The sequence below is a fragment of the Mobula birostris genome, chromosome 3 (assembly GCF_030028105.1).
Source record: "Mobula birostris isolate sMobBir1 chromosome 3, sMobBir1.hap1, whole genome shotgun sequence".
Classification (NCBI taxonomy): domain Eukaryota; kingdom Metazoa; phylum Chordata; class Chondrichthyes; order Myliobatiformes; family Myliobatidae; genus Mobula; species Mobula birostris.
The window spans coordinates 65,622,535-65,633,555 of record NC_092372.1 but is presented as its reverse complement, the minus strand read 5'-3'; the positions used below and the strand labels follow the sequence as shown (position 1 = coordinate 65,633,555).

Here is an 11,021-nt window from a genome sequence, read left to right as displayed (position 1 = left end):
TTTACTACCTTCTTGACGGCAGCAGTAAGAAGAGGGATGATCTAGACAGTGGGGAGGACTCATAAGAATTTATTTCAAGAAAGAATATTGAATCGTTAAAGAAGTGCGATGCTTCTGTTCATAATCCCCTCAACTGCAAGGCTGTTCGGTTTCTTAACTATTTGTTTAAATATTCTCAAAATTTTTTGTTGAGTGATCTCCTCCAGGACTGCTATTTATACCCAATGCATATAAAGAAATTAATCTTAGGTTAATAACCGATCATCACTGCACTTTACTGGCATACATTAGCAGTCTCTCAATGGGATTGTAAATTTTCATGTGTATCTTTGTTTGTGGAAAGGAGTGTGCTTTCATTCCCAACTGCAAAGAATGGGACAATTACTGTATCTTGGGTTTTGAAGTATATGATTCAATTAATTTAACTACATAAGATAAATTAAAGTTTTAAAATACCATCCTTCGAGTCTCAAAGTGAGTTGGGCATGGATACCATCATGGCTAATTTGCCAACACATCAGCGGTACCCTAACTTATCTGAAATTAAAACTTTTGAGTTACAAGCCAAAATTTCTTTGCAATTTTAAGTATTGATTCTAGGATTTAATTAACAAAAGTTGCTTATTAAGTATTCCATCAATGGAAGAAATGGTGTGCAGCAAGACCAGGATAGTTTTAGTCCGAAGAATTCAAACGAAAAGTTATTTGTTTGAACATTTTTTTGAAATTCAGTTATAGCAGTGGATGTAAATCTCCAAAAGATCAGCTATTTTTTCAATTTGTTTTCAACCTCCTCAGTTGAAAGCCTTGTCTATTGCAAATTATTTTCAGTCATGCAAAATATGGCAAGTATGTTTGCATAACTGATACATTGCCATGCAACAGAATCATATGATTACATTTTTACTATTTCCCTTAAAAACAGCAATATATTAAGAGCTATTTCCCTGTCCTCTGCTTATATTGAGTTATATTTGTTCAAATGTTCATGATGGCTTTAAAAATATAACAAATACAAATTAAAAAGCCTAATTGGCCTAACTAGTCCCTGTTCTCTCAATTTTTGAGCCCCTGTGTATCCTTTTTCATTCAGCAGGATATTTTACTAATTTCTAGAGTTTTCATAACTTTTCTTCTGCCACTCCTGTGCTAACATGATACTGAAGACAGACAGCAATCAATACTCAGTGGCAGGAACACTCAACCATGACTCTCTCTCTGACATCCCATAGCAGCCTATCTGGACCATCAGAGGTGGAGTGTCTTTACAAGTCAAAATAGTCATTGCCAACTAAAAGGAAACAAGACTGCAAATGCAGGTGGTATCCAGGGATAAGCTTCAAAACTTCATGATGATAAAATTGAGCCACAATCCACACCACCCCACTTCTGGGCTGAGGAAGAATGCAGCAGCAGAGCTCATAAAAAAGGCAAATCCAACTGCAGTGTTTATGGAGGAGTCTCCCTACTGTTCCTACAGACAAAATCATCACCAGAGCAGTCCTCATTGCCTTCCTCCAGTAACTGAAACAAAGTTTGGATTCTGTCTATTGGGATCAATTTGGACTTGATCACTGTGCAACATCTCTAAGAGAAATTGAGGGAATGGCACCAATCACCTTACATGGTCTTGGTGGTTTTAAATTTAACATTCATAGATCAGAAGTATTCTACCCCAGTATACACTTTCCTCCAAAGGGCTTCGACAGACTTAGAAAAACGTGGACCACTATTCATTTCTCAGAGAAGGCAGGTGTCATCAATGAAATTCACCATCATCTTCATCATGTAAGTAGCCTTGAAAAAGGCTGTTCAAAAATCATCATCAACCTTAGCATGGAAATCATGATTACTTGGCACTGAATCCTGCTCTCCTACATTTCTAAGACCTGGACTGCCTCCAGCAGAGATTTCATAGGAGAGATAACACTGATCCATTTCCTGGAAAATCTTAAAATCCATTGGCAGGACAAATGGAGCAACATCTGCACGACTGAGGTCTTAAGTGGACTCAGTAAGCTCTTTTGAGCAGGCCACATCAATCATATACTTCATATCGAACTGCAAGCTTGAAGGATGCTTTCAAAGCTTCCATGAAAAATGCCAGGTCCCCACTGACCCTTGAAAATCCCTGGCCCATAACCATTCAATGTGGAGAAAACATTTTAGGATGGCATTGAGAACCTTATGTCCACACGCTAGGAACACAAGTAGACCAGCCTTATCTGCAGAAGCAGCAGCCTACCTCCCAAATTACTGCCCATCTCATTCAGCACCTCCTATCCCAGTTGTAACAAAACACTTAGGTCCGACACTGGCTTCATCAGGCAGCTTAGAACTGGAGTGGAAGCAAGTCATCCCCAATCAAATCACTAAAACTCGATTTATGTAACAAAGCATATTTAATTCCATGTAACAAAAGTATTTACAATAAATAAATATTTTTGAAAAATTCATCCTTATTACAGAATTGACATTGAGAGTTATACATCATAATATTTTTTCTGAATGGTGTTAATTATTGACAATGATTTCAAATACTTCAGTGAGTCCCAGAAGATATTAACAATAGGAAAATTCCAAATAAATAATGCTTTTACTGCTTTTAACTAAGTATATTTCAAATTACAACATCAGTGATTATGCATACCATTATACCTATGTATCAAAATTATGTTGATTTTGAAGCACAGAGACTGGTAAGAAATACGTAGAGAATCCACCTCACTTGACAAGCTTGGCTTTTTAACTTTTCGCTGCATGTGCCGAAAAACATCTTAACTACTTTATTTGTCCTTTTGTCTTTTTAGTACATTTATGAATGCATCCTTTGGTACTTCCACATTGCCGATCTTTCTCATTCTTCTCTTACCTTCAGCTTGTCTCTTTAGAAGCTTCATTTTACGGGTAATGTCCCCACCATACTGAAAACAAGAAGGATTTTGAGCACACATGAAGCAAAGAAATATGGCTGACAATAGGAGACAAGTTTTAGGCTGCAAGACATCAATGGACTGATCAGGGGCAAATGAAAGTTGAGGGGAGGATGCTGAGAGGTGCAAAGGAGAGGTAGTACATTGAAATGCAAATCCACAGATCCTTAAAAGACATAGGACCAATCAACTAAATAATTCTAGGGACATGTAGCAGTTCTCCTTCAGTGGCCAAGAGAAAGTAAAACTGCAGGTAGGTTATGTTAGAACTCTATACAACACTAGTGAGAGTAATGCATATAATTCTGGTCACCATTTTACAGCAAACATGTTACTGCACTGACAGGGTGCTGAGGAGACACTACATTTATCGGAATTGTTTTCCTTAGTTTTTTTTTGTTTCAGTAGTCTGAGCTGAGTGTTAATTTTGATGCATAAAAAAGCAATACATAATAATATGAAACTTCAGATAGAATAAATAAGAAGCACCTATTTCACTGAAAAGGGTGGAAGAAGCAGATTTAAATTAACTGGTAGAAGAATTAGCCTTCTGCCAGAAAGGAAGTTGGAGGCAAACACCTCCAGTGTACCCAATCAGCACATAGATGTGCTTTTGATGAGCCATGATTACTGGGGCTACAGATATAGCAATGAAATGTGTGATTAAGCTGGGGATCTCTTTTCAATTGGCACAGATAAGTTGTACTCCTTGGGCTGTAAACTTCCCATAATAGGAAAATGTGCTTTCTTAAGTGTAATGGAATGAACAGTGCATTCTTTCCATTTATATCTGCAGAGATAAACTGAAGAACCTGTTTTTTGCTTGTATGCCAGTCAACAGTCTCCAAACACAAAAAAGTAACAAGGCAAGATGGAGAAATAACAGCATTTGTACATGTAACTATGATGTCTATACACAAATTCAACATAATAATTTCCCTTTCAGCAAAAAAGAATGCCGAATGATCCTCGCAACACACATAAAAGTTGCTGGTGAACGCAGCAGGCCAGGCAGCGTCTCTAGGAAGAGGTGCAGTCGACGTTTCAGGCCAAGACCCTGCGTCAGGACTCATTTGTTTGTTTGCGGAATGATCCTTATTGTTTCAGTATAGTTTGTAAGAAATGCTAAATGCAAATAAAAAAACCCAAAATATTTTAACACATTCAAAAGCAATACTTTGGACAGAATATTCATTGTTTTTATAACAATGAAAATTCAAGGAAAAAAAACACATGAAAGAATTTCTAGCTATGTTAACCTTTGGAAATTCCTTTAAAACTTCCAATATCTTTCAAATTCTCTGAATTGACATAAGCAGAATTTAAAAAAATAATTTTTAAAACATTACAACTTTAAAATAAAAATAATAACCTTGAGACGTACTTACATATATAAAAATCTTACTGCAAAATACAGGAAGAAAAGTTAATTTTTTTGGCAGACATAAAATCTCCAATGACCTGAATGAACTTGCTTTATTCTAAATCAGTATAGAACTTGTGTACAGGTTTCCCAGGGGAAATTTTGGGGTGTTCCAGCAAGTTCCTTCTCCAAAGCTGAACTCTTTATGAATTTACTGGCAAAGCATGGCCAAGAAATTACTGGTGGAGGTCAGCTAATAAACTCTAAACTCCTCATTCTCATGGGAACGTTATACTAACTGCAACTTACAAGGGTGAATGCTTACATTTCCATATAGAACTGCATGCATGCACTGATAACTGAGGTTGGTATTTCACTAGTATTTATTTACAGTCCCTCTGTGGAAGTGAGCCAGTTTGATTAAAAATTATTTAAATAGCACAGGTGTCTCCTTGTGGAATTTTTATGAATTGCAGTCTTCAAAATACATTTGCAGGAGTTAAACCAAAGTATTTTTGAACACATAACCCTATAAATTTACTGCTCTAATTCCATTTTTCAAATGATATATTTGAAACTTTCATCTAAACTTTTGCAGTATGTTAAACTAATTGTGCCATATTAAGCAATGCCTTCTGTGCCACAATGTAGAGATGCAGAGCAGAAACAGTATTAAAATCAGGTTTAATATCATTGCCATATGTCATAAACCTTTATTTTTGCAGCAGTATATTACAATACATAATTAAAAAACTATAAATTACAATAAATTATTTGGGACAACTCTTGAAGAACAAAAGCTGAGAAAATACCTGGGATTCCCTTTGTTTATTTAGTACACAATACTGCTTAATTGGGACAGGAGACAGTTGGTCAACATGTGCACTTGTGTGGCTGTTAGGCACTACCCCATGCATAGAGTGAACAGTTGTATCAGTTGTGTGCGCTTGTGCTATATTTTTTTCGGCTGACAGATGCCAATTCAAAAGGCAGTGATTTTTGATAGTTTTCTTTTTTTATTTTGGCTTAAATTTTTTTTTGAGACCTTTGCCAAGATGTCATGGGAAGCTTTGATGCTAGCCACAAAAAATTATCCTAATGGACCAAATCAAAAGTCATCCACCTAACACCACACATTGTCAACTGGTAGAGATGACTGGAGTGCTGAAATCTACAATTGCATGCTTGATAGATCAGCAAGATTAACTGTGATAAGAGTGGGCATTATGTAAGGGTCAACAGGAAACATTCAATAAACAAAAGCTTTAAGGTAAGGATCCAGCTGTTGAAGAGGCCCTCAATCAATGGTTTTCCATTGTAAATGGATGAAATGTGCGTGCCAGTAGAAAATTGATTAAGACAAGTCAGAGGAGCTAACTGAGAAGCTGGGTCACAAAGAAAGCAACAGGTGGTTGCTCAGTGGAAATGTGGGTAGCACATTAAATTCAAGAAAGCACATGGCATGAAAGGTAATGCTGTTGCTGTAAGTGCAGAAACATGTAAATCAACACAGTTTGGACTTGCTACAAAATTTTGTGCAGATAACATCTACAAGGACAATGCCAATGAAACAGTGCTTTTTTAAAAAATCATGACATGCCAGATGATTTCCTTTGCGACAAACACTAAACACTATCGGGTTCAAAGACAGCAATGGATAGCATAACTGTTATGTTGTCCAAGTACATCAGGAACTGATAAAAAGAAATTGTTGGTTATTAAGAAAAGCATTAAACCTCGATACATGAAGGGGCGAAGAATGGATAGTTTACCAATCGAGCAATATGCTAATAAGAATATGTGGACGACTTCTGAAATTTTTAAGAAATGGCTGATGAGCTGGGATATGCAGCTACAGCAGAAATCAGACAAAACTCTTCAGCTTGCTGACAATTGTGCAGCACACCCTAATGTTGATGAGAAATATCCAGCTGGAATTCCTGTCTGCCAGTACAACATCCTTGATGCAGCCAATGGATATGGAATCAGGAAATGTATTGCTGGATTACGTTATTACTTCATGCAGTAAGGCAACGAAGGCAGTCCATTATCTGCTCAAGGTGTCTGCCCTGATTTTGTTCGTTTACAGTCAATCAAAAGAACATGCTAGCGTACACTCAATGAATTTCTTCATCGGTAACCATTATAAACTAATACATAGTTTTACAGCACTGTAGTGCTAATATTGGTAGTATTCTAATTTGTTCTGTATTTCATTTAATACATTATTTGTGACTCAGTTAAATGGTAGCTTGTCTCTTTTATACCTTTTAACTATTTCCAAGGAACTTTGGATAATTGGTCCAAAATGTGCCCTATGTGGTCCTGATGTGTCCCAATTAACCAGAATCCATTGTGTATATATAGATAAAAATTTAATTAAATATATAGTACAAAAATAGAGAAAAAAAGTGAGATGGCAGAGGGGAAGAAGCTGTTCCTGACATGTTGAGTGTGTGCCTTCAGGCTCCTCTACTTCCTTTGTTATGGTAGCAATGAGAAGAGGGCACATCCTGGGTGATGAGGGTCTTTAATGATGGATGCCGCCTTTTTGAGGTATCGCCTTTTGAAGGTCCTCAGTGCTGGGGGGGACTAGCGCCCACGATGAAGCAGGCTGCGTTTACAAATTTCTGCAGCTTTTTCAGATACTGTGCACTGGCCCCTCCATACCAGTGTTGCAACCAGTTAGAAGGCTCTCCATGGTACATTTGTAGAAATTTGCAAGTGTCATTGTTGATATACCAAGTCTCCTTAAACTCCTAATGAAATATAGCATCAATATGTTGGGACCAGGATACATCTTCAGAGGTGCTGACTTCCAGGAACCCGAAACTGCTCAGCCTTTCCATTGCTGATCCCTTGATGAGGACTGGTGATTGTTCCCTCGACTTCCCCTTTCTGAAGTTCACTATCAATTCCTTGGTCTTACTGATGTTGAGTGCAAGACTGTGCAAGATCTAACTCACTCCTGTACACCTTCTCATCTGAAATTCGGCCAACAATAGTTATCATCAGTAAATTTATGGCTGATGTTTCTGCTGTGCCTAGCCACATAGCTGCGGGTGTAAAGAGAGTAGAGCAGTGGGCAAAGCACGAATCCTTGAAGTGTGCCAGTGAGGAGATATTATTTCCGATCTGCACTGACTGTGGTTTCCCGGTGAGGAAGTCAAAGATCCTGTTGCAGAGGGAGGTAGAGAGACCCAGGTTTTGGAGCTTGTTGATTACAACAGAGCTGTAATCAACATACAGCAGCTTGACATAAGTATTGCTATTCTCCAGGCAATCCAAGGCTGAGTGAAGAGCCAGTGAGATGGCATCTGCTGTGGACCAGTTGTAACGTGGGCAAATTGCAGTGGGTCCAGATCCCTGCTTAGGTAGGAGTGGATTCTAGCCATGACCAACCTCTCAAAGTACTTCATCATAGTAGATATGAGTGCCATTGGGTGATAGTTATTGAAGCAACTCACCCAGCTCTTCTTGGGCACTGGTACGGTTGTCATCCTTTTGAAGAGGGTGGGAACCTCCGAATGCAGCAGTGAGAAATTGAAGATGTCATTGAACATTCCCGCCAGTTGGTTGCCACAGGTTTTCAGAACCCTACCTGTACACCATCAGGGCCTGACACCTTGTGAGGATTCACCCTTCTGATAGGTGTTCTGACATTGGCATCCAAGACAGACATCACAGGGTCACCAGATGCTACAGGGATTTGCACAGGTGTAGTTTTGTTCTTCCTTTCAAAGCATGCATAACAGGCATTGAGCTCATCTGGGAGTGAAACATCACAACCATTCATGACGTTAGGTTTTGCTTTGTAGGAAGTAATGACCTGCAGACCCTGCTAGAGCTGACATGCACCCACTCCATCTCTAACCTCAAATGGAATTATTCTTTTTTGCTGTTAAAATAGTATCTTAATTTCTTGTATAACCAGTTCTGAATGCCACAGATGTAGTACTCAGCAGACTATGAATCTCGTGGTTCATCCAGGGTTCTGGTTTGGGGTTGTCCGGTATGTTCTCAAAGGTACACACTCATCCACACAGCCATGATAAAGTCGATGCCAACTGTGACATTTTCATTCAGATTCAAAAATGAATCCCTAAGTATTGTCCAATCCACTGACTCAAAGCACTTCTCGGCCTCCCTTGGCCATACCTTCTTGGTCCTCACTACTCGTGCTAAGGTCTTTTGTTTCTGCCTGTATGCTGGGACAGGTGACTGGACTTCTGGGCGTGGGATAGCACAGTAAGCATTCTTGATGGTGGTATAACAGTGGTCAAATGTGTTGGTTCCTCTGGTTCCATAGATATGTTGGTGGTAGTTGTTCAGAGACTTCTTCAAGCTGGCCTGGTTGAAATCCCCACCCTCCCCCCCAATAATAGGGAAAGGCATCAGAGTGCGCTATTTTGTACCTGCTGATTACGGAGCTTAGCTACCAGGATGATGATGGAAAATTCCCTCGGCAGATAAAAAGGACGACATTTGACTGCCACAATGTCTTAGTCCTGTTCACCCGACCTAGAACATCTAGCAGTCAAATGTCATCCTTTTTAATCAATAGATTTTTTAAAATGTCTTTAAACAATGTGGACTACTGATATACCCATGGCTGTGACTGTGAATTTCAGCTGTAGTAGTTCTGAATGGGATCATTTGATGATTCCCATCATAGCCATTTTGATTCTGCTAAAGGATTTACCATGTGCCAAGAATGCAGCTTCTCTCACATCATCACCACAGTGTATTACACAATTCTGAAATGTACGTATCAACAAATATTTCAGAGAAATAGGATAGACAAGAAGAGTTCAATTGCATAAAAATGATTTTCTTACATAGGAAAATTGTAATTACTTACACATTTTGCCAATACATTTTTTCTCACTGCTTTAATTCTGTAAGAGGAAAAATGTTTTTGCATAAATATATGATGTAAAGTAACAGAAATACTTGAGAATCTGTGTTAAATAATTCATTCAACGTGAGCGACAACAGAATACAAAAAATGGATTAAAAACTACAGATCAACTTCAAGTAGTTACATTATCAATTAACAAGTGTCTGGCAAAGACATCCTAGATACACATTGGGAATCTGAGCCAATGATGTGTTTGAAAGTAGTAAGACTATGAATTTGCATCTGAAAAAAAGAACTTTTTATGAACAGTTATAATTGCTTCACTGACAGCAGCTTGCTGATTTATTGCTATCTAGAATTCATCATGTAAAACTTATGAAAATTACCTACTCCAGAATGCTTAATGATTAAAATTTACATTGCACAGAAGTAAAATATAAATGCAACTTATAAAAGATCTTTTGTTGCTTTAGTAAATGGAAATCAATAAACTGCAGATGTTGAAAGTCTGAATCAAAAACAGAAAATGATATACAAACTCAGCAGGTTATGCAATGTTGGTGTAAAGAGAAACAAATTTAATGTTTCACATGAATGACCCTTTGTCATTTGAATGTTCTGACCCAAAACATTTCACTCCGTTTCTCTTTAAACAAATGCTGTCTGCCCTGGTGAGTGTTTCTTTCATATTATATATTTTTTATTTATTTCTTTACTTTAGCTATAGGGATTCCAAGAAAAGCCAATTTAAAACAAATATTGGTTCTTTAAAATTATAATAAATCTAAAGAAACTCACTACTTTGGAAAGCCAATTCCAAAATAACTAGTTTTATTTTGTATTGGTATTAGTGAACAATATAAAGTGCTGAAGAATTACCGTAAAGCATATTGTGACTAGTTAACAGGTTAAAGGATTTTTTTTAAGAGTGAAACTTCTCATTCTTTACTTCATGAAAGATTAATATAATGAATGATCCTCTAATTTATCATCATTTGACAAAAAGGACCACCGCAGCAAATGATTTTGATACTCACGTTTCTCTTGCTATAACTTTACTACCTACAGCTGCCTGAATGGCGATTTCAAAAAGTTGCTGTGGTATTGTTTCTTTTAAACGTTCAGCTATTGCTTTTCCAGAAGAATAAGCTTTCTCCCTGAAAGAAACAATGAAGTAATTCATAAAATGCAAAACTTAAATAATATTGAGAATAAAAATAGAAAATACTGGAAATACTCAGAAGGTCAGAAGGCATCTGGGTGGAGGGATAGGCAGAGAGATCAGATTAATGAACTTCAACAAAGACATAGGGTGCTTTTATTAAAAAAACAACTGTCAGAATGAGTCAAATTTGGATTCAAACTAAATTTTCTTTGGCCTAATCTGTAGGGTTCACATTGTTAATTGCACCACCAGTAGTCTTACAATTAATGTACAAAAGATATTACATCAAGTGCATATTTCATGCATCCAATTCAAAGTTTTACGCTTTGCAATGTCTAATTAAAGAATAAAATGAGAAAACTAGGCTAGGTTTTTTTTAAGAATGATTATATCTGAAGCAATGCCTTGTTTTGAGGCATTAGAGTTTTGAGTATATTCATACCATAAAATTTTTTACACAAAAATTTGCTGGAAGTGGTACCTGATAATGATGCGATTGACAAAACATCATATTGGTGAACTATGGGAGTATCTATCACCTGAATCAATAGTCTGAGAAATAAACAATGGACTGAGGAGGATGGATTACAGCAGCGGTCCCCAACCACTGGGCTGCGGATCGGTACCGGGCTGCAAAGCATGTGCTACCGGGCCGCGAGGAAACGATATGATTTGGCGATATGAAACGATATAAGTCAG

At 37.5% G+C, this 11,021-nt stretch overlaps 1 protein-coding gene across 4 annotated transcripts in view; it reads right to left on the bottom strand.

Annotated features, from left to right (window-relative positions):
* Positions 1–2,440: 2,440 nt before the first annotated feature.
* guf1 (GTP binding elongation factor GUF1) overlaps positions 2,441–11,021 on the bottom strand; it is a 45,204-nt gene continuing 36,623 nt past the window's right edge. For 3 of the 4 annotated variants that reach the window (XM_072252771.1, XM_072252774.1, XM_072252773.1), the window contains 3 exons: positions 10,195–10,314; positions 9,158–9,194; positions 2,441–2,924 (listed from right to left, as the gene is read on the bottom strand). In XM_072252771.1, the coding sequence (XP_072108872.1) occupies positions 2,787–2,924; positions 9,158–9,194; positions 10,195–10,314 (295 nt within the window). In that variant the 3' untranslated portion in view covers positions 2,441–2,786. Of the gene's footprint in view, positions 4,059–9,157; positions 9,195–10,194; positions 10,315–11,021 lie in introns of all 4 variants that reach the window. The other variant, XM_072252772.1, reaches the window with a different exon arrangement.